We start from the raw sequence: 24,866 nt of genomic DNA on the forward strand, positions 1-24,866 counted from the left end.
AGTACCAGTGTATTTATTATACACTCAACCGCATATACACTCTTTCACTAAAAATTAAAATCTACACAACGGGTAATTTTAAATGAAATAGGTGAGCTTTTTGATATATCGTACATAGTCCTTTCCGTATAACCCTGGAATGCAGCACTTTATAGTAACCAATATAAATAGTTGAAGGGAATGTAAAAATTGTGAGTGTGTATAAATGCAAGTTTAGTGTTTATTACATACCATCATACCTTTACATTCAAATCAATGCATTCCAAATAGTTTTTTACCAAAGAGAGATATTTAACCATAAGAAAAAAAAATTTCAAAAGTTGAACAGTTGTACAGAAAATCTCAAACGATTAGAATTGAGAAGGCTTGAATTGATCGAAATATATTTTCTTCTAAATAAGTTTGTTCTTGTTTGTGTGGTATAGCCCTATGCCCCCGCGTTTTATGAGAATTCTCAATTGATAAAGTTTGTTTCTTTGTTGATAACATTTGCTTCAACACATTGTATTGATGGTTATATTGCCACGATCTTAAGATTGAACCAAAAATCGCATGACCAAAGTAAGACCTTAATAAGTTAATAAATCAGTAAGAACGAGTCCAAAATCACACTCCTTAACGCCCTCTATTAAAATAAAAATTTGGAGTCTCTAAGTCAAAAAATTGTTGTAGAAGCTGTTAAATTTTTTTGAGGACCTGCAAAATCATACCTGGAACCTAAATTTAGATTAGATTTACACTTCACTATTAGGGGAAACTTTATTATTTTGTCCTTCTCATAGATCCTGGGTAGGTTAATGACTATTTTGGAGAAGGGTACAGCCTTCCTCCCAAGAAAAAATATCCCTTCGTCCAATATAAAATAAAAATTTGACTTTTCTTTGTAAAACTACGATAGAAAATGGATAGGTCGAAACACTAACCAAGTGCCTCTAGAAGCCAATAGGGGCGTAGCCGCTAGTGTTATATATTGCAATTGAAAAAAGCTTGAAAAAAACGGAGAAACATTATCCCTCTAACCTAATCAGAATGTTGATGTACCTTACATATTTTTTTAAAAAACATCTTTAGATTTAGAATATAAAATTATGTGTTTGTATTTTATTAAATTTACATGATAGGAGAAGTAGTTAAATATAAATCATTCAAACAATATCAGATACAGTTTTCAGGATAAGAAAAATATTAAATTTCATATAGTGGAATAAAACATATGTCTATCATTTTTCTGGAATCAAAAAGTATTTTCACAAGAAATATTTTATAGGTAAGGATATAGTATATAAATAGAATTTGTAGAGGCCCCAAGCATAAAAAGCGGAGGTCATAGCTAATCAAACCACCTGAAAAAAATTTACCCTCAAATAAAAAGCTTTAATGAATTGTTTAAATATACTCATATTAAAGTAAAACGAGAAAAGGGGAATGTCGCCACCCCATGGACCCTGCGCCAACTTTTAATCGGGTCTTTCGATATCAACCAATAGCCTTGGAAATATTAATATTATTTATTACAATAGAGCAGACGAATAAGGTCCCTAACACTGGATGCAGGTAGATATTTGAAATATACCTAACATTTATTATACACATAACTTTAGGCCATGAGCGACAAACTTTTCCAAAGACAACAGAGTTTCTTCTGCTAAAAAAGGGACAAAATAAAAAGAAAATTTTAGTTCTGAGAAAGCAAATATTTGATTGACATTAAAAAAACACAAAATAACAACATTAATTTATTAAAACAATTTTGAAAATAATGATTCTAACATTTTCATCATATTGATTGGTACATAATTTTTAAATAAGTTCAACTTATCAATAACCAAATGTATTTTGAAGTGGCTGGAAAAAAATCATAACTTGCTGTTTTTTTAATAATTGATGGAATAAATAAATGTTTGAGTGACTATTTATTGCCAAAAGTTTGAAAGATTTAAGTGAAAATTTTAAAATTTGAATAAGCTGTTTGTATTTGTATTGACATTATAACAAAATGATCTGAGATCTTGTGTTTACAGTTCATCATTCTCATCCAGGATTCCATCTCCATCATCATCAGGATCCTCATCATTCTCAATACCTGCATAGATAGATAGATAGATAGTAGATAGATAGATAGATAGATAGATAGATAGATAGATAGATAGATAGATAGATAGATAGATAGATATATAGATAGATAGATAGATAGATAGATAGATATATAGATAGATTGATTGATAGATAGATAGATAGATAGATAGATAGATAGATTGATAGATAGATAGATAGATAGATAGATAGATAGATAGATAGATAGATAGATAGATAGATAGATAGATAGATAGATCATTGAGACAGATAAAGAAGTTTTACCTGTAACAGAAAGCAATTTTTATTCTGTCAACTGAAAGACTCCTCAATCATTTATCAAGAATGTAGATAGCCTATAGTTGCTGTGCATGATTATAGGGTCAACAACCAACCATTTAATTGCACTACCTTTGTCAGGAAGACCTAACTAAGCACCTGACATAGCAGCAATAGGAACCACTTTTAACGTATTTGGTTATGGCATGAGATTCAAACCCATCACCTTGCTGACAATGAGCAGATGCGATACGTGTTACGCGGCTTATCAAAAATGTAATCACTTACCATCCTGGTCATCATCCTCATCACCATCAAGAACACCGTCTCCATCATCATCCTCATCTTCTTCGTTTGTCAAACCGTCTCCATCAAAGTCTTCCTGGAATTCATAAGATTTGTAAGGTCACTGGGATTACCATAAGGTGGGTCATTAAAATAAAAAAATGTAAAAATAATTTTACCCAATTTGAATTTCCTTACTCAGGATCACTGTCAAAATTAAAGTAAGATTCCTTATTTTAAATCTTCAATATTTTTCGCATAAATGGTACTCCAAATCACTTTTAATTTTCCTAGTAGTATCAAGAGTACATCACTATAATTTACAGAATTTGTTTTGATTTGTAACAGTAACTATGCTTTGATCCTTAGGATCATAATAATCTATCTATCTTCTTATCAGTTGCAACATCACTATCAGTATAAAAATCTAGATTGTGATGACTTAATACCTCATCATAAAGGATACCATCACTATGATCAACAGTATCCGTATTGAATCTTTTATCATTCAACTATGCTTTAATACTAATAGTCAACATGATATAATCTCCTAATAAGTTGCAACATCACATATAAGTATCAAAATTTAGATGTTTCCCTATCTCATTCCTCATCATAAAAAATACCATAACTATGATCAACAGAATCCTTTTTAAATCTTTTAAATCAACTATGTTTGATCCTTAGGGTCATAATGATTTATTTATCTATCTATCTCCTAATCAGTTACACTATCACTTTGTATCACCTCCTCATCAGGGATACCATCACCATCATCATCAGGATCTTCATTGTCTAACAGGCCATCATTGTCATCATCATCATCTTCAGCATCACTAAAATGAAAAAAAAACATCAAGAAATTTTCCTTGGAATTATTTTTGTAATAAAAGTTAGGTAACTTATCAAATACTAAAATAATAATTAAAAATAGATGGAAATGCAAAAGGCAAGTATTGGGACTGAGAAAACTAATCTTTTAAATGGTATTCCTATTTCTGTTTGTGAACTTTGAATACTCTTTTCAATCTATGTATTTAGTACTTTGTATGTGTCTGTGTGTGTGTGTGTGTGTGGGTGTGTGTGTGTGTATGTGTGTGTGTGTGTGTGTGTGTATGTGTTTGTGGGTGGGTTGGTGTATCATATGTTTGTTATTATGATTGCAGCTACTCAATAACTTTTTGTCACACAATTGATATTACATTAGGAAAATCTAACTCAATTATCATTTATTTAGTCTATATTCTAAAATGTATTAATCATAGCAGTCATTTTGCAAAATAATTTAGGTATGATAGAGTGGTACTATGTATTTAAAACTTACAATTTTAATGGTACTACATGTAAAATAAGATTCACTCAATTCATAGATTTTAGTCAAATTATTTAGTTAATATAAGGGTGCTTGTTTAAATTGTCCTAAAAATCTAAAACTTGTTTAGTTTAGTAAGTTCATCCTACAAGTTATACTACTTCTGCATGTTGTGATCCTAGTTTATATATTCAAATATGCTGCAATATTAAACATACTTGAAACACTTACAGTAAACTTGGGTGAATATATGACAGGCAGCATACACACACAGTTATACTCAATGTATTATATTACATGTATATTCTCCCTTTTATTGTTTTGGGTTTCATATTTTATAGGTAAGTAAGGAAAATACATTAGATACATTGACTATAAAGGTTATGCCAAGACAAGTCTAGGTTCCAGGTAAGGTCTAGGAAAATCAAAAATCACCCCTGGACCATAAAAATGGGTCCAAGGTAAATAAGAATTGATTCTAAACAAGAATTTGAAATCAAATAGATTAAAATTGGCATTTATATTCTAGTGAATATTGATTAAAGTTTTAAATACATAATTTAAAAATTTGAAAAATAAGAAGTCAAAGAGGTGAATAAGACAAAGTACAATTTAAAGACCCAGACACAAACATCTCATCCATCATTCAGCTAAAATATTGGCAAAATTGTTAAATAATGAGTAGCAGTCATACTTTTTTGTGTTTATTGACGTTTGTAACAGAGATGTAGAATATTTTGCTTATGTCACAACACGTACTCTGTCTGGGCTAAAAATATACATGATCTTTACAGGTAAGTGCTTAATGATGTGTACCTTTAAAAGCATTTTTGTCACTCTGTTATTTTTTTATTTAATCGTCGCTATTTGCCTGCCGTACTTCATGAACTATTATTTCTTTGATTGTGGGAGGGATGAAATCTATTACGTGAAATCAATCAAAGCCAAACCAAAGCAAAAATTCGTAAATTGGGATATCAATAAAATTGGAATAAAAAATCTGTTATTTTACTTGATACATTACATGGAATATAAATGTTTAATTTAACAAATTCCCTTTATTAAACTTTATAATGTGCTAAAAGATTTTATATACAGATATTTTTACCTAATATATTTACGTTTACTGTCCTATTTGACTGTTTGAGCTTATTCTTGTTGTGCTTCTTATTAAGACAAATGTTTTTTATTTTACTTATTTTGAAAGTTAAGCTTTTCTGCTTTTTAGAGCAGTCCGTCCGTTCGTTAGCTTTGATCGTGAATTAAGGATGATAGAATCGTCAATTTAATTTAATTTTTGTAACATTAGGGTTGAAAGCCTTGTAAGTTTTTCAGATTTTATAAAAGATAATTTCTGTCACCAAAGGTAAAATGTTTTAGGCAAAGCATCTCTGTAATATAGTTTAAAATATATGTCCTAAAAGGAATTCTGTATTCAAGCAATATAAATAAAGATCTAAATTATAGATATTTTTTGCTTCTAGATTTTTTATTTGTTCAGCTTCGCTTTAATGGATAATATTTCATCCTTGTTTTATATATTTACTAGCATAAAGTTTTGTTGGGTGGAAGAGAGTTGGTGTGTATAGAAATGATGGATTGATATAAAGTATGCTGCTGTACCAATAGCTTTACAACTTAAATAGACCCTGTTCAAATTCTATGCCAGTAAGTAGCATTATATGATTAACATAAGATTATGCCTTTTTAGTTCTATTTAGATTCCTTGTTTAATTGCTATCAATTCTTGCCAATTAAGGTCTGAAAAGTCAATAAAAAAAATTTACCACATTTCCCTTTTTTGTTTATCAAAATTGGGGTTAGATAAATTCGTTATTCTTTTTCCTATATCTTTTTTCTGTTGATAGACTAAAATATCCAGGACATCAACTATCGTGAAAGATTTACATAAGCTATAAAGTCCCCAGAAATTGTTTGTCATAAAACAAACAATCTACAGTATTTTGGGGGGATTAGGTTTTAGTTTATCTTGAATTCAAAACTCCGAATTTTTTTCATATTTAAAACTAGAAACACACACACAGGGAAACCCAAAATAAGGTACGTGCACAGGATACTGTAAACACAAGCCAAGCTTTGACAACCAACAAAATATTGTTAAACGATGAAAAACAGTTGGAGAAAATGGAGTGGGGGATGTACATCAACATTAGACAGTACTTTTTATTTATTAGACTGGTTTTTTTTTATATTTTTTATCCATGTATAATTAGATTATGATTTTCTGTTTATTCTAAAAAAACTGTAAACATGTATTTATTAGTTTCATTTTCAAAAAATATGACTAATAATATTTAAAAGTATAACAATATTTTGAAAATATATTAAAGGAAAGGACAGTGCCAGTTTATTTAATCTACTATCCTCCATTAACAAACCATGGAAAAAAGAATTAACTAGTAAGACTTGAAGGGAGAGATAAATAAGATATAATACTTATAAAACTCACTCTAAAATCTATCTATGTTATAAGCTTGTATTTTTATAAAACCAACACAAAAAGGATGTGTGTGCAATTCTTTTGTTAAAACATGTTTGCAAATTTTTCACTTATTCTCAAAAAGATGGGAAGCAGAAATGATATACACAATATTATTATACTAGTGGCTTCACCCACAGCTATTATGGGGTATTCTAAATAAAAAAAAATTATTTTAGAGACGATTTGTTTGGAGAAAAAGTTTTAAACACTCTTCCTCAAGTGAAAGGCATATTCAACGGTTGAACCTTTTCAGTTCAGCCGTTACTGAGATTTTGAGTTAGAAAGCACAAAAGTTAGTTAAAGCTGATTTTGATCTAAACATATTGCTTTTGATACGTTTGGGGTCTTTTTTGGTGGATGGTTTTAAAAAATCTTTTACAAGGACCAGAAGCTTCGAGTTAGTATGGAAAAAAGCAGTATTTAGAATCAAGCTACGCCCATACTGAATTTAAAAGATTGCACATTGGTTTGAATAGAAATGTTTATAAAGTTTCAATACTTATCATATTTCATTCTCAATACCTGACAGCTTATGCAGCAGAGAATATATGCAGGGAGGGAGATACATTGGGCTGTTTATTACACAAGTCCCCAATATTTAAAAATAGCGTTTTCTTATTCGTTGGCTAAACAACTTAGGGGAATTTTATTGAATTTTGACTGGTTAGTTAATTAAGTTGTTTGTTTAAACTTTCAATTACTAATAGTAAACCACAGAAGAGGTAATTTTGTGTATCTTGTAGCGGATATACATCAATTTATCAACCATTGTCTTATCCCTTAGATCCCTGGAAAATATGTGTATATATTCCGCTGAAAAAGTTATTCACATAGATTTATAAACACTAACATTCGCAGATGTTTTGACTATTAATATTAATTTATCCCTGAGACCTCTTTTTGGAGGATTATTATTCCGAACAAAGACCCCCTAAAAAAATATAAAAATAAGAATCATAAAAAATATTTTTTTTCTCTGTAAAAAAAAATCTTAAATGTTTTTATCTTAGGTAATGATAAACGATTTTCATATGGTTTATGGGGTTGTCAGAATTTTCTAAACTTTTTAATAAGATTTTATGTAAGATTGATAACTAAGGCAATAGAAATAAATAAATATCTGTCTAAACAAATTCCTTTCATTTAAAAGAAATTCATAAAACAAATTTTTATTTTAAAATTTTTTCCGGTCTTTAAACATTTTACAATATTTAACAAATATAAATGTGGACTTTTTTTTAGCACCTAGCAACAATTTAATTATCTTTTGGTGTCTGCCTTTGCTAGCCACAATTTTAGAAAGCTTAAAAATTTACATTGTTACATTAGGCGAGAAAATAAAGTATTAATGTGTTTTGTTTGTCCTTTAAGATCTCACTAACCACTGAAAAGATTGAGTTCTTCATTTTCGGGAAGTTGTACATAGGTCCCAGGATGGTTTTAGGATATTACTGTCCATTCTTCCCCCCTCTGTGAAGATCAAGATGCTAGAGGCGCTGTCGCTATCCTATTATATAAAGTAGTAAGCGTTTTTTGTCTGTCCCGAAGGATCTCGCTAACCGCTGAACTGATATTGTTTTCCTTTATAGTGAAGCTTCTCATAGTTCCTTGGAAGGTTTTAAACTATTTTTGGGGAAAGTGTCTTCATCCCCCTTCCCCCGAAAACTATTTTTTTACATTTTTGAAACTCAAATTTAGAATGGGATGAGGTCGACTTTCACCCCTCCTACCTTAAGTGCCCATAGAGGCTTCTAGGGGCGTAGCCGCTAGTATTATAAAAAGAGAAAGGGGATAGATAAGAATTAAAAGTATAAAATATATGAAAGAACAACAATAATAAAATTTTGAAATAACAAAAACAAGAAAATACGTGGCATAATTATTCAATTTCGTTTTGAGAAAAAAAAGTTTATAAGATTTACTTTTTGTCAGACTAAAAAGATTTTTATTATTTGTAGACATGTCATTATGGTTAGTGTAGGAAGGAAATGTTTATTGCAATTGATTGAGTATTTTTTTTGCAATTTTCCCATTTTTTGCACAATAAAGTCATTCATGTATGTCACACAAAAATTCTATTATCTTCGCCCCTAGTCTCAAGGGCCTTTGACTTTAGAGGTTGGATGAGGTACTGTTCCCCAAACTGTGTACTTTTTTTTAATGGGAAACCTGTTGAAATCAGGCTTCCATCTCACACACTCCATGGCTGATTTGAGATGCTGTGAGTATTGGTTTAAAAAATATGACGTAACAAAAAAAATTAGCCAATGAGAGGCCGTTATTGACCAATGGCGGCATGCGTAGTGGACTCTCATTGGCTAATTTTTTTTGTTACGTCATATTTTTTAAACCAATACTCACAGCATCCTGATTTGAAATAGTGAAAGTTCGAAGCCTCCCGTTTAAAAACTGATTTGTTTTTGATAGTTTTAAAATTTAATAAATTGTTTCTTATTCTAGCAAACCATTTTAGAGATATTGGCCTACAGAGAGGACCTTATAACCTTGCATACCAGCCGATATGAAATTGGCCAATCCAAAATAATTATATTTTTGCAAAAGATTATTAAACAAAAATAAAAAGTATTCTTTAATAAAAATTTCACACAAATCAAACACAGGGTCATTAAATCATAAATAATAAATATTTAACTAAATCAATATTTAAATTTTTATTATTATTTTAACTTTTTGTAAGTTGCTGGTCAAATAGTTGATTTTTTATTTCATTTAAAGTCATGAGTCTCTAAATTAATGATTCTTTTTATTGGGGTAAAACCAGGGAGGCAGGGGACATTGGACTGTAAATTATGGTACCCAAAGTTTTACAAATTTACCCTCTTATCCGGTGGTCCAAAACTTTAGGTACTCTTATTGAACCTTGATTGGATGGTTCAAACTTAAAGTGTCCAAACTTTTCAAGTTAAAAAATTAATCTACAGAAGGGGAAACTTCCTTTATCATCAATGGAAATGCGCATAAATTTATCGTCCAACGTCCTATCTCCTAAAATCCCTGGATAAAACTCACACTAAACTACCATGAAACTATGCTATAACTAAATATTTAAAACTAAAGCAAAGCAATTTTAAAAATCTATATACAATAAACTAAAAAACTAAATGTACACCATTAAAATTGTATTCTCAATTTTTTTTCTGAACTTTTAAGATGAACTTTATGGGCTACAATGTAAAAAAATATATGGAAATAAGTATTTAAAGTGTACACTGTGAAAAACATGTTCTTTTTTCAATATGTAGAATAATTTCAAATGATTTTGTTGCAGTTATTTTTTTTTTGTATAGCATGGTAACGTGGAGGGGACAGAGACAGATAAACTTGTAAGAATATAGTTGAAATTATGTCCAATAGAGGGCACCCAAATTTTATATTAACCTTTCTCCATCTTTGTCCACATCACTTGAAAATATTACAAATATTAGTATTATATTGTAAAAGCATTATATGTTATCAAATAAGAAATTTTTTATTGAAGCTTTTGATCATGGAAAGACAATGAAGTAGAGGGTTTCTTCGTATTTTCACATTAGCATTTTTCCTAATTTTAGATCCTGCGGGGGGATCTAACCCCGCGGTCAATAATTAATATTTACCTAACCTATAATAACATATCAAACGCTAATGTATAAATACGACGAAACCCATTACTTCGTTTTCTTTCCATAATCCGAAAATCGTTATGGTTTTCTAACAATAAAATGTTTATGCTATTAATTGGTTGTTTTGCATTTGTATATGAAGCTAAGTTAGGGGGGCTGGGGAGGAGTATAAAATATAAAAAAGAATTAAGTTAGACAGAAACCAAGTCTGAAAGAGCGAAAAGCCTTACAGACTAGAAATGTGTAGAGTAGATTCTATTGTAATGTTGTCATTCATTAGCTGCAGGGGGCCTTAATGAATTTTAAAAACTCAAATTACCTAATCAAGAATGAAATGGCGTAATATTTTTTGTCGTAAAGAAAACAATATTTGACCAAAGGGACAGTTTTTTCTACGAAATACTAAAGCTTTGCATAAAAAAGCAAAACATTAAACAAATGTGTTGAACTATACGAAAATTGTTATTTAATCAGATTATTTATTTTTATACATATAAGGTTTATGTGAGGCTACCGGTATACGATTTATAGCGGATTCGCTCCTGAAGTTTTCATTTAAACTTAGTCCAATTATGTGATATAAAATCTTATATAAGTTTACTTGATTATCTATTCTTACTAAAATAATTTTGTTATCAAAGCTGTTCAAGAGTTTTATTTTTCATCTAATTAATTTGCGAATTTTGCTTATAAAATTTTAAAACAATATTTTGTATATAACTAAAATCAAGTGTCAATGAAGTTTCCCTAGTTCAACTTTCAAATGTTCATTTGGAATTTTTAATTAAAATGTAAAATTTAATTAAAGATTTCCGAGTAATTTGCAGGGGAGACTAAATTCTTTTAAGCAGAGTAAATCATAAATATAAAAACTTACACTTAATTTTCAACATATTTTCTATAAAATGAACTTGCAATTTGATTTTAAACAAGTGCGATTAAGCCCAACAGAATCGAAGCTTAATGAAATCATCTAAGCAAACTAAACATTGAAACTTAAGAAATGGAAAAAAGATAAAACAGAATGAAAAAATATCAAAGACAAGTGGATTGTTTAAAAATGTAAAAAACGACATAAAGTTAAAGACTAATTAGCTTTAGATAAAACTTTTATAAGGTCCCTCGAATGTTTTCATTTATTTTTTTGTGAAGATACCTAGGCCCTCCAAAGAGAAATTTATCTTGAATAAAGTCTCCCGCCCTTAAAAATGGAAAAAAAACTTTCTAAAACTACAATTTCTTACTATATAAAGTGCCCTTTGAGGCCATTATGGATGCAGTAACTAGTATTTAAATATTGCAGTAGGTTATAAATAATCAAAGGATTTTTTTTAAGTTAGGGCCTATTTACATATAAATTAATATTATTCTCAACTTCTACACAATTAAATCTCAATATTAAAATTGACAAGCACAAAAAATAAAACTTTAATGGCAAAATATTATTAAAATTTTTTTGTCTTCAACTTTTGGAAGATTTTTACAGATATTGCAGGATTAAAATGTTGGAGGCAAAGTAGTTTTCTCATAATTTTTCTAGAAGACAAAACAAAACCTTCCATTTTTACAACTAACAGAAACAATTATATTTAAAGAAACTGGCATATTTACACATTTACATCCATTTATAATATGTCCAGTGCAGTGCAAGTTCATGTCAAAAAATAGTACACATTGGCTTTCCTGCACTTCATGTAATGAGCGGTCCACAGAATAAATCAAAATAGTTATTTATCGCATCGTCTTTTAAACAGTTTTCCGCGGATATGATGATTTTATGATTGTACATTTTTATATTCGTAGAAAACTGAATATAATATCAATACGATACAAGATTTTTCAATGCTTTTGAAGTCATACTAGAAAAAAAATGTTTATTTACCTGACACCGTCTCCATCGCTGTCCTCACTTCCCCAGGCAGAGACCATGGGTCCTGGTGAAAATCATCTTATTTATCTTTTTGTCAATTAACCCATTAACGGCGGCTGTTTTTGAGGATTTTTGCCATTCCCGAGGTTTTGATGAGCACTTAGTGTGGGAAAGAGTTGTTTTATTAAATTCTTAAACAATATTTTTTTAAGCAATTAAATTTACTAAAAATCACCTAAAGTACACTTTTTTGTACAGCCTACCGGTTTTTGTCCAGATGAATTTCAATTGGACGCGGATTTTATATTTTTGGATATTAATTTTACCGGCTCCGATAGTAGGTCGTTTGTTCCTTGCTTTTTAAAAGTAAAATAGAGATGAATACTCTTGTGATACATTCAGTAAATGTAGTGTCAATGAGTGTATTCTTAATATTCTAATCGCAAAAAAAATCATTTTAGAATCGTTTCTTTCCTAAAACTAAAAAAAAGTTCCTTTAAAATACCTTAAAAGCTTTCTTGAAAGAGTAATTACAAAAACACGGCTAAGTTACAATAAATTCCATCAAAATTCTTAACCCCAAAATATGTACTTAAATGAGTAAATTGAAAAAAATGTGCAAACGAGGCATTTTATTTAAACTGTTATGTATCTATCTTTTGAATACGTTTCTTATGTGTAGCGTATCTTTTTTGAATTTGTCAGTTTTTCCGATAAACTTTTCGAGCATTTAATATACTTTACAGGGGAATTTATCGTTTTTCAAATTCAGGGATTAGACGATGCAGGATAAACTCCAATTCTTATGACAGGCAAAATTAACCCTCATATGGATTAAAATCATTTTTGGAGAAGTTTCGACACTGCTAGTTTAAACCCAACAATCAAGAGTCAATATATAGATATATGAAGTATGATTTATAGTCCAATGTCCCCTCCCTCCCTCATTAAATTGTATTTTTTCAAATTAAGCTATGCTTACTATAAAGATATCATCCTTGTTTTGAGTTTGAACATACTATTACATATGTAGTAAAGCTAGTAAATTTCTTTTAAATGATTTAATTTAAATTCCAAATTTGAAACGACATCATGCTTTCTTTACAATTTAAAATCAAATACTTTACCAAAGTCAAACTGCTATTAAATAGAGTTCTTTTTATATTTTACAAAAAAAAATTATTGTGCTAACTTCGTTTCGATTAACTTTTAAAGGCATACAAATTTTCTATCGTATTACATTGAATCAAATCAGATTTCTGAGGATAAAAAAATCATTAATTTTCAGTAAAAATTCATTTTTTGTTGGTCCCAAGAATACCGAAGGCGCGATTAATCGTATTTCTTTATTTCAGGTTTGTGTGCAATTTCTAATTATCTCTGTCTTACTATACGTGTGTTTTTAGCACGGGCTTTAAAATGTATTCATTCAGTGGAAACTTATCGGATTTCTTAGTCTTTAAAAACCCCAGAAGGCAAAAAGCAATTACTAAATATTCAAAAATTTAAATATTTTTAAATTTTAAGGCCTAAATTTTCCCGGTTCAAAATACATCAATCAAATTTTTGTCACATTTTTTAGACATGTTAAGTATTTTATATACTATAAACTTAAATTCTATCTCTTTGATATTTTGTCCTATATTGATATGTGTAAAAATCTGATAAGCAATATAGTTATTCAAGGATGACAACATCCATAAATACGAAGCTCAATGAATCATTCTTACAGTCAGACAAACGAGTAAATCTTACATAAAATCACTTGATACAACATGCTTACATTTCAATAATTGTAGAATGACTACGCTAAAACAGTGTACTAAATCTTATTAGAAACCAAGAAGAAATCTTTTTCAAAAATCTATTATAACTTTATCAATTAAAATGAACGATCAAAGCTGTGCGGACTTACGAACAAGCTTCAAGTGTAGAAAAGCTTATTTTGTCTAAAAACTATACCTTATTTTTTCCTCAATCTATTTACATTGATTTCTGTAATAATGTCTGTGATTTCTACCTAGGAAATAGCAAGAAGGAAAAATTACAAAATAAAGTTATAAATCTTGAATGGGTTTTAAAGAATAAGCTTAAAATTTATATAGTAACACTATTTTAAATGAATTTTAAATATCAATGAAAAAAAAAATTTGTAGGTATCTTTCATAATTTTAAATTAGACATTCTGCTTTTTAGCATTGTTATAATTTAACATGTGCTGAATTTTAATATAGGAATTAAATAAATCCGACGTCTAATATTGAATAAGCCTTTCCCTAATTTATTAAACTGTCCCCTCTGTTTAAAGAGTTAGTAAATAGTTTATCTAAACTATTCATTGCATTCCTAATTTCCTTATATGTGTACGTTCCAGTGAGAAAAAATAAAAGTTTATTTGCTGTGAAAAAAATTATTTTATGTTCTATAATTTAAAAAAACACTCCAATTTCAAAACAACGATTCTACAGTGTTTTTTTTTATGAGCACTTTTTTGAAAGCAATTTTACCCCACTTATAGTTATCAGAATTTAATGATTAATGGCTTATTTTCTTCGTTTTTTAAGGGAAATTATGAAACAACAAAAAAAATTACAGTTTTTGTTGAAAAAGTACAGTAAAGTTGAAAATTAAAAACACTGTATAAGTAGCGCAGTAATAACAAGGATGTATATTAAGTTATCGGTCATTGTCTTATCCAATATATATATATATATATAATTGTTTAAGAATTGTAAATGTATATTTTAGGACCATTATTAAATGCTTTAGATAAAAACTTAATAACCAACAAGTAGTTGATTAAAACTAATTAAGTTTCATTTAAGCTTTATTACTAACGCTTTTAACCCTGCTTATTCCATGTACATCTTTCATGAATTTATACTTAGTATACATTAATTTCATTCAGCATAATCTTACTTTCTAATTCATGCAAGTTATTTGCTGGTAAGAACAATTTTAAAGTTAACTAAATATGAATTTAATTAATAAATAGCGGTAAATTTACTTTGAGATTCTTGGCATCTTTATTAAAAAAACGTACCTTTCATGTTTTTTTCTAAAGTTATTTAAGATTAAAAGCCAACCTGTTTTAGTGCCTATCTTTTTGGTTAGGTTAGTCAGTTTTATAGTAATTACTTTTGGAAAATTTGACTGCTTTTTCTCTGTCTTTTTGATTTAATTTTCTTTTTACTAAATATCCTTTTGGCCCGGGCTTATAGTGTTGTTTCAAGCCAAAAAGTTCAATAAAAGGGAAGGAGGAGTGTTTAGCCCTTTACTCTCTTTTTATTAGCAAAGCTATTCTATAAATTTAAATGGCCGTCAGTCTGTCCATCTAATCACTATCTACAACCTTTACTTGCACGGCTGTTTTGAATTAAGATTTTTAGGACTGAGCGTCTATTCTATAACTCACTTTTTCCGTTCGTTCGCCCTTCCATCTATTAAGGTAAATGTCTTAAAATTAATATGTATTTTTTAAAACTCAATCTGTATGTCCGACTGTTTGTCTGTCTTAGCTACTTATGAAAGTTGTCATCCTTGTTATCAACCCCTCTCCCCCTCTCTTTGTTTGTTATTGTGTGCATGTAACCAATCCTTGGCTGAGTTACACAGATTCTAATTTCGATATCGAAATCCTATAATCAATCTAATTAATTTTCTCAACACACCAACTAAACTAAAGGCTGTTTCCAAGGACAATTGCTTACAGTACAATCACAGCACTTTTACATAAAGACAATAATGAAAGGTAATGTTACAGTTCTTCATTTTACAACCTTAACAATCTTGGAAAAAGGTTTCTTTTTATATATTTTTACATACAACACACGGTCAAAAATAAGGGGGAATTTATAAATAGTAAAATTAATAGAAAAATACTTAATTTGTATTTTTTACATCAGACGAGCTAAAAAGATGGGATTTTTCCCTTAAACCTTTTTTTGGACCAGCGAACCCCTCTCGCTCAATTAATTTTTTTTAAATTTTACTTTAACCATGGGGGGCTTTTTATACCTAAACTATTTTGTGGTTAAGATATTTTGAAAACTTCTTCCCTTTCTTTTAATTTCACGGTTGCATTTGGTGGTTGGCATCGTTACAAAGTACAAAACCATCCTTATTTAGCTCCAGAGCGTTCCTGAAAATGAACTGATGCTGAGCAATCAAGACATTCAGGTTCTTATTAATTTAAATGAAGTAATGTGAAAATATAAAGAAAAAAGATTAAAGAGTAAGTTAGAGTTTAATTTCTAAGTCAAGTTTTAATCAGATTATGTAAACCATCAACCAAACCAAAATTCACAATAAAAGAAAAAACACAAAAATTGGAAGTATTTTTTACCAATAAAACACATATTAGCATAAAGCATAGAGAGTATATGTGTATTTTAATTAATATTTAATTCATGAAAATTTCATTTGAAAATTATTTTTTTCATTGTGCTAATAATAAGTTATTCTCAAGAATTTAAACTTTTCATTCATTGCGACAAAAGTACAAATATACTTGAATTAAATTAGTATAAATCTTTATATATAAAATTAATATGGTTTTTGTCTGTCCGTTTAAATCTAAAGAATCGATAAGGTGTCATTTTTAGAAAGGCAACACATAGGTCCCGAGATGATAGTTGTCAATTTTATTTCTACAATTTATTTTTGGGATGGTTTTAAGCTATTTCAAGGCTAGGGATATGGACGCATTTAATTATCATTTAACATGAATTCCTAATTCTCAGTAGCGATCAAGTATACATAACTATTTTAATATAAACTTTGCTAGCTGCCAGAAACCCGCAAGTTATTTAGAAATGAAAGAACTCATTGATGCTTATAGATCAACAAAATCATGTAGTCAGGTTGAAAATTTAAAATAAAGAAAAACAAGTTCTGTTGCATATTATCGTGGTAGGCTTTGATCCTGTGACAGTAACAAACTTGTATAGTAATTGTGCTACTAATAATGTGGAAGCACTGGAAAGTGTTATGTGTGACATAAAGATGCGCCTACAAATGAGGTATGAGAGTGAATTGGGAATGAAAAAAATTACCCAGTACATGCATTTTTAAAAAAAGTTAGTGGCTTTCATTGCGTGAAGCCTTAATAAACTACCTTTAATATCAAACATTGAATTTTAGCGGGACATAACTCATGAATTTTAGGTAATTCCCAAAGGAACAACACAATCACAGCAATTTGAAGTGAATACAATGAAGAAAACATACTGTAATATAAGTGTCGAATGTCTTTGAAACCTTGTTTTAGTGTGACAAACCTATTATCAGAACCGCAAGGCAAACCACTTTGATAAACTTTAAATTGAAATTGTGTCTCGGGTTTCTGCTTTCCCGATGCGACAGTTTAACTTACACTAGAATGGACAATGAATAAAAATAAAAAATCACAAATTTGATTTCGAATTATTTATTAATGTCTGAAGGCCTGGTTAACAAAAGAACACAAAAGATCAAAAAAATAGCATGACCTATTGGTTTTTGCTCTGCAGGGAATGTTTTGGTAACTAACCAGCCCCCATTTTTCTTAATTTTTGATTATTGTGTTTAGTGGAATGAACATGGATTTGGTAGGACTAGGTGGAGAAAAGGAAAGTTGTTCTTTTCTGAGGAGTTCTTGACACCCAATGGCCTAAGCTCGCAAATTTATAGATTTATTCAGTTATGCTACCTTCTAGAATTGGTAAGAAAAAAAAGTAAAAAAGTCAATTTAAAATATTTTTTCTTGAATTTTATTTTAAATGAATCTAATTCTATCAAGTACAAAATGCGATCTTTTTATAAATTACAATAGATGTCCTATATCCTTATTATCTAGGTTTATTTTCTTTTGTAAATTGATTTAGCTATTTTTTTTCAATTTTCACCTGGTCATTATTTTAGTTTATTTTCAAATTTTCTTCTTATCTTAACAATATTTGAATCTTTTAAAAATATCTATATGTTGTTATAAAGAATGCATTTTTAAATGCCCACCTTCAAAAATAGAATTGGTATATTCGATATAACACAAAAATTTTGCAAAGCATTATTTAACAGATATATTGTCTTTTGTATAAAAAATTAAACTTCTATTTATACTCTTGTGATGTTTAAATCTTGAAGAAATATTAAATACAACACTTTTTTCAGTTTACATAAGTCTTTTTCAACATAAAACTTTATTGCAAATTTTACACTAAACATTAAAATATATATGACATTTGTTAAAATGTTTTATATTTATGTCACAAATTTGTAAACAATAAAGTTTTGAGTGGCTAAGCTGTTGATAATTAAGATATACAAGGTGGACTTCAAGTCATTTATAGATGCATTTGTTTTGCATAATTGTTTTTAGTAAAAGTTTCCAATATTAATTTTTGCATTGTTTTTTCTTCACAGAAGATATCTAATTTTTAACATTTTTATATAAACTAAGAAAGCAAAGAATGCTTTGTTTTATAACTTTTTTTGAGTAGCCTAATTACATGTAGAATGACTTTCATAAATTCTAAAACAATTTTATGCAATTTATTTTTCAATTAATTGAAAAAGTGAATTGTTTTAATTAAAGATTAGTATTACTTCAGTAGTTATGTATTATAGAAAATTTGTAAAGCATTAGTTTTTGATTAATTTTTTGCAACCTCTCTTGTGCTAAATCTAAAAGTATGCGCAAAATTCAAGACATTTTTTGTCTTCATTTGAAATAAAGTTTCTGAATTCTTTATTGCAGCAATAATTGATTAATTAAAAATGTCTGCTCTTCTCCTTTTAACTCCTTGACTCTTTACCTCTTCACAAGCTAAACAAATTGAGACAAATTAAAACTTTGTCCCTCTTTCTCTCTCTCATTCTCTCTTACTCTCTTTCTGTGTCCCCAAGTTTTGTTTTGCCAGGTCTGAATTCTGTATTCTGAATTGCCTGAGGCTCTTAACAAAAACAACAATATCTCATTTCATTCTTGAGGGTTTTATGTAGTTTTAAATCTTGTAAGTTTTCCAATTTAAATTCTTAAATTATCCACTTATTTTCCTTATGTTAGGTATTTTAAAAGCTTAAATTACTTCCTTAATAACTTAGAATGTTCTCTATGTGAGAGCAAAACATTAAGAGAAAGAACAGTAAAGGGAGGTAAAGTTGAAATATTAAAAGTTCAAAAGTTATGGTCAGAAAGATTTTGTGTGATAGTTTACCTCTGACGCTTGTGTTTACCTACCTATCTTTATATTTCTCTTTTTTATTCTCTCCCTTCCCCTTCATCTTTTTCAGTAAATCTCTCACTTCCTTTTTTGTCACCCATAATTTCAGTCACCTTCATTTTTCTCCCACTTTTTCTTGCCCTCATCTAGTTAAAAGTGTATTTTGCCACTGGTCATACAATACCTAGCTTTTTCTCAACATTTCTAGGCACTCACAGACACACATACCCATACAAACACACACACACACGCACACAAAATGAGACATTTGAAAGAATGCATCCCCAGCTTAGAAACAACAATTTAACATTTTAAGTTGTAAATATTAAACATAAAAATTTAGGTGAGAAAAATGCTTTTAAAGATTCTTTGTGAAGATTTAAAAGCTGAAACTAATTTTTTAGAAGCTCATTTTAAATTAGGATTAGATGGAAATTTAAGAGACAACTTAAAATTTTAAAGCATAATTTATTTGGCTTTTTCAAAGACATTATATTTTTCTCTTCTAAAATTTTTTGATTGTAAATGTAATGTATAATTTCTTTATAATGATCTATACAGTAAAATGCCTATGTTAATATATTTACTTAATTGACAAATCAGGACTTTTCTTAATACAAACATAATTCTAAAGGTTAAAATATTTTTTTGGGGGAAATTGGTGTTAAAATGAACTAATTTTAAATTGTCTATTTCTCCTGCCAACAATTGTAAAAAATTGTGATGACAAGGTGTAATGCACTTATTGAATGGGTCAAGGATTAGAAATATAAAAAATGTCAATATTATATTTAAAGCTTCCTGTATCAATAAAATTTATTTTTCCTTATTTTTTCAAATTTTATTTAAATTGGATAATAATGTGGTTGTTGAGATTCTGATGTAAGGTTTTGATTTAAGGTTGAGTCAAAGAAAACAAAATTATCTTATAAGACTTTAAAGTTTAGTAGGCAAAATCTTTTATAGTTCAGAAATATTTCAGGACTCATTGTACATTAAGTAAACTGTGTTTTTTTTAATCTGCAGCATATTAAGAGACAAATAGTTTTTATTAACCTTTACACTAAAATTAATTTCTCTTTGCTCCTTTTTGTTTTTGTTTTCTTGTAAATTATGTTTTCTAAATATTTACCCAAACTAAGTTGGAACAAAAGAAAAGTTTTTTTATCAATTTTATTAATCAGACTTTTTCCTCTTTGAAAAAAGTCTATAATTCAAGGCGTTTTTATAAAATAGAAACTTCCTTTTATTGTGAAGCTACTATTAAATTTACTTTTAATTCATATTCTAATATGTCAAGTATTGAAAGATTTAAAAAAGATTTATAGAAAAAATTCTTAGATTACTATTTTTTTAATAGATTTTATACAGTATGACCCTCGAAAAAGTATTTTTAAGCATCTGCAGCCCTTATTTCTCAATGAATTATTAAAAAATGTATATGTCCTTGTTCTCTATAGATTTCCACATAAGTACATATAAAAATATTTTTTTTACCTTCATTAACACCGGAGATTTTTAGAGCTAAAGTTTTGAAAAAGTGACTGAGGAAAAAGTAACTTTAACATGAAACGACTTTTTTAGCAAAATTAAGGTAGAAGTCCTTTTATTTTTGTTACTAGCAGAAACTTTATACAAAAATGAAATAAAAAATTTAGGCTTTGAGTAAAAAGCATTTTTTTACACATATTTTTTGAGTCTTTTTAGTTTAATGATATTTTGAAAAACTTACTTATTAGGCAAATTTGTTTTAGATTTAAAAACCAAATAAATCTTTATGAATATAGCAGGAAAATTGTTTTTGTTTCATAATCCTAACATTAATAACAAAAAAGTTATAAAGAAAATAAAATTAGAACATAATGATTTTTTAGTCTAAAAAACTTAATTAACCCCCTATTAAATGATTGAGATGTCAGAAAAGGGGGCGGAGCAACTGTCATAATTAATCCTTTTTATAAATAAGGGTAAATAAATAACCTAAAATTTGCAAATAATCAATTCATTCAGTAGTATTTTTTGCCATATAAAATTGATATTTTTTGGTAGAATAAAAATAAATTAATTAGTTAACTTGTTTTTCTTTGTGTATTATTATTCAGTTGCCAGAAAAACATAATATAACCATCCAAAAATTATGAGAAACAAAAAAAAATTCTTTTTCTCAGTCACTTTTTCAAAACTTCAGCTCTAAAAATCTCCGGAGTTAATGGAGGTAAAATTAAAATTTTTATATCTACTTATGTGGAAATCTATAGAGAACAAGGACATATAAATTTTTTTATAATTCATTGAGAAATAAGGGCTGCAGATGCTTAAAAATACTTTTTCGAGGGTCATACTGTATGTAGACTTTTAAGTTCTATTATTATACTTTTAATTAATATTAAATAGATATAGCACTTTGAATATTTTACTCCTTGTTAAAACTAACCAATCCCTTTTATAAAATTTTCCCCCCTTCTTTCATAATCCACCCAATAAATCACCCCTTTCCCTAGTCCTAAAATAATCTTCCCCCCATCCATCTAACCACACAAAAATTCTTTAAGAAGAATGGGAAAAAAGTTTTGAGGCTAATCAATAGTTGTACAAACTTATATTAAAACTTGCGGTGTAGAGCACAAAAAGATGCTTCAATTTATTTACATCAAAAAAATGCTGCTAAAATACTTGTGAAAAAAAACTATGATGATATGGTTGTATAATGTTATTATTCTGCTTGTTGTTGCATTGATTGAAAAAGTTTTAATAGAATTTTTATTGAATAAATCCTTGAAATTGCATTGGCATTGACATTGGCATTCATAAGTTTGTAGCAGCACAGCTATTGTGTTGTTATGGTCTGTCCGTCCGTCAAATTAAGTTTTTTATATCTTAATGTTTAAAACATTGTAATGTTTATTTTTAGAAAATTATCTCTGTTCTAATTAGACTAATAAAACAATTTACTCTTCTTTTTTAAACACTCATTTAATTTTTTATCATTATATGATGAACAACTTATGGATATTGTAGATAATAGATAAATTCATCGTAAAAATTTAGAAAATATTATATTAAAAAATATCAAACACTATTATTAAGTCTAAGTGTGAAAAAATCAATAATACATAAATATATTTAAAGCAATGATAAAATTGGGATCTTAACTTAAAAAAAATAGGGTGTTAAACTATATAGTCCCCCCCCCCCTTCATCAAAAATTACTCTATAATTTTCTTCTCCCCGACTCATATATAATTTTAATCCCCTAATCATACAACAATTAATTGACGTCTAAATTTTTTTTAAAAATCTTCTTACAAAATCCTAAAGATTTTCAGGGATAAGACATTGGACTATAAATTGGTACATTTTACAAATTATAAAAACATAATTAACCCTTTTATTAAAAAAATATTGATTGAAAATTTTGCCTTTGCATGTTTATACCAACTAATCAAGTATCAAAAATCCCAAAAGCTTTCCATCCAACGAATAAGAGAACGTATTAATAAAACTTTGAGTACCAGTATAATTTTTAGAAAATCCTATATATGCATCTATATAAAAGTATAAAGGTAGACTTTTTTAGCCTCATACAAATAGAAACAAATGCGGGTTAAAATACAAAATGTACACAAAAACGTTGACACTATTGTTTTAACACATTCTTTTTGCCTTAACATGTGTTCACGTACATTGATATAATTTTAAAATGTCAGCCGAGACATTTTTAAAAATTAACTTTGCAGACAGATTTAAAACCGGTTATATACAGATTTTAAAAACTATATATTTCATCCGTCTATCGCATATTATCTCTCAAACGGCATGGCCGAATTAAAAGTAAATTTTCAGCATGTTTAAGATATTCGCTTTTTCCAATAATACATTCTTTTAATAGTACATTGTATATAATTATTCAATTGAAGTACAATTTTTGCTACAATAACAACAAATCCAAAAAATACCAACATAGCATATTAGAATCTCAAAAACAGCTATTTATTTTACAACTCTAAAAATAAATTTTTACCGGTGTGCTTTAGAAAGCAAATTTTACCTCACACGTATAAAAAGAGGCATTAAAAATAATTACATCATAACTTTTGTCTTATATTGATTTGATAACAGCACAAAATTTCAAGTTTCTATGCAAATATAATTGTTAAAAAGATAAATAAAATGTAATTCCTGTGATGAAAAGGAGACCTAGCAGAACAAGTAGCCACTTCATTGTTATGTTGGACACTGAATTACTTTCCCCAGCAGACCCATACACACATATGTCTAGAGAAGCATATGAGCTAGCAGTCAGGGAGGTAGGGGACATTGGACCCAAATGTTACTGATCCACAAAGTCTGAAAAACACATCCTCTCATTTATGGAAGAAAAAATTTAAAGATTTTTTAATTGAGCTGTACAAACTAGAAATACTTTTTTACCAATTGTTTTACTTTACAGAAGTGGTATTTTGGGTGTACGTCAAATTAACTTCCATTGTCTCATCCCTTATTATCCCTGGCTAGGAGTAAACCTGCCCTAATGTCAAGAATTAAGGGATTAAACAAGAATAAAATTAAAAAGTGTTGGGGGGAAAAATATAGTAAGAAAAGGTCTAAAATATCCATAAAAAAATGAAGCTCCATACATCAAACTATTACATTCAGATTTCAAAAAAACCTGTCACAAAATGCCTTTAAAACCAAGAAACAAAATTTGGATGTATTTATTTCTGTATATACTTTCCTACCTGATTAGACTAAATTACTTTCTTTTCCCGCATTTCCCCTTTTTCCTTCCTTTTTATTCATTAGCATTTCCCCTAATTATTCCCCTTCCTTATTTTTTCCATCTCTACCTTTCCCCTAAAATGTCCCTCTGTATTTAAACTTGATTCTAGATTCATTCTGTCACAGTAAATTCAGGCTTTTCCTTAACCAAGAATTCACTGTGATTAAATATAAGATTCACTTCAACGCCCCTACTCTAGTGTGAAACATACCTGTCTGCCTTTTTTGACCGCTCGCTACACATGTATGTGCTTCAAACATGGTGTTTAAATAATTCCGTAAATGTATAAGCTGACATGAGATTACCACTATTATATGCCTGCAAAGAAAAAAAACACTCACTGATATTTTTAAAATTTTCAGAAGTCTTACCACTGGTTGGAGCTAACCCTCCTCACACACACACACTATATTAAATAAATTTAATATAAGGGGGAGCGGAGTTTTTCTAATGTCTAGCCCCAGAGTTGTCTAACCTTAAGGTGACTATATCTGCAGTGCAGTGCACTAAACCTTAGGGCTACCTACAAGTACCCAATTGTACCTTACCTAACCTAACATAACAAACGAAAAACCTCCAACCTTTAAATATTTTCAATTATCATTTAACATAGAGAGGATTTAGTGCTCCACAATGTATTTAAGGGAAAGTTCCAAATCTGTTTTTTGCTGTTTTAATGGAAAACCCAATAAAGGATGAACTGAAATTAGTTTCCGAATGTGAACCCATTTTCCTAGGTGTTTCCCAATCCTATCTCAATATTTGCTACTAGCTAAAAAACCTTCAAACTTCCAAAAAAAAAATCTAAATTTGATAAATTAAAACTTTGAATGTATAATGTATAAATCGTTAATACATTCAAATTTTGATTTTTTTTTTTGAAGTTTGAAGGTTTTTTAGCTAGTAGCAAATATTGAGATAGGATTGGGAAACACCTAG

General features: G+C 28.6%; 1 protein-coding gene across 2 annotated transcripts; it reads right to left on the reverse strand.

The window, feature by feature from the left end:
* Positions 1 to 1,723: 1,723 nt before the first annotated feature.
* On the reverse strand, positions 1,724 to 23,434 carry LOC145329956 (uncharacterized). Of its 2 annotated transcripts, XM_080174446.1 has the most exons (6): positions 23,325 to 23,384; positions 11,958 to 12,007; positions 9,852 to 9,875; positions 3,386 to 3,473; positions 2,641 to 2,734; positions 1,724 to 2,083 (listed from the first exon to the last, which is right to left on the reverse strand). In XM_080174446.1, exons 1-6 carry the CDS (start codon positions 23,367 to 23,369, stop codon positions 2,016 to 2,018), a joined length of 369 nt encoding a protein of 122 aa, XP_080030572.1. In that variant the 5' UTR covers positions 23,370 to 23,384; the 3' UTR covers positions 1,724 to 2,015. The 2 variants fall into 2 exon arrangements, with proteins under 2 accessions (XP_080030572.1, XP_080030573.1); XM_080174447.1 differs by lacking the exon at positions 9,852 to 9,875 and having other exon boundaries at positions 23,325 to 23,434.
* Between the last annotated feature and the right edge of the window lie 1,432 nt (positions 23,435 to 24,866).

Source organism: Acartia tonsa, chromosome 10 (genome assembly GCF_053477335.1).
Source record: "Acartia tonsa isolate MP-2025a chromosome 10, ASM5347733v1, whole genome shotgun sequence".
NCBI classification, from domain to species: Eukaryota; Metazoa; Arthropoda; class Copepoda; order Calanoida; family Acartiidae; genus Acartia; species Acartia tonsa.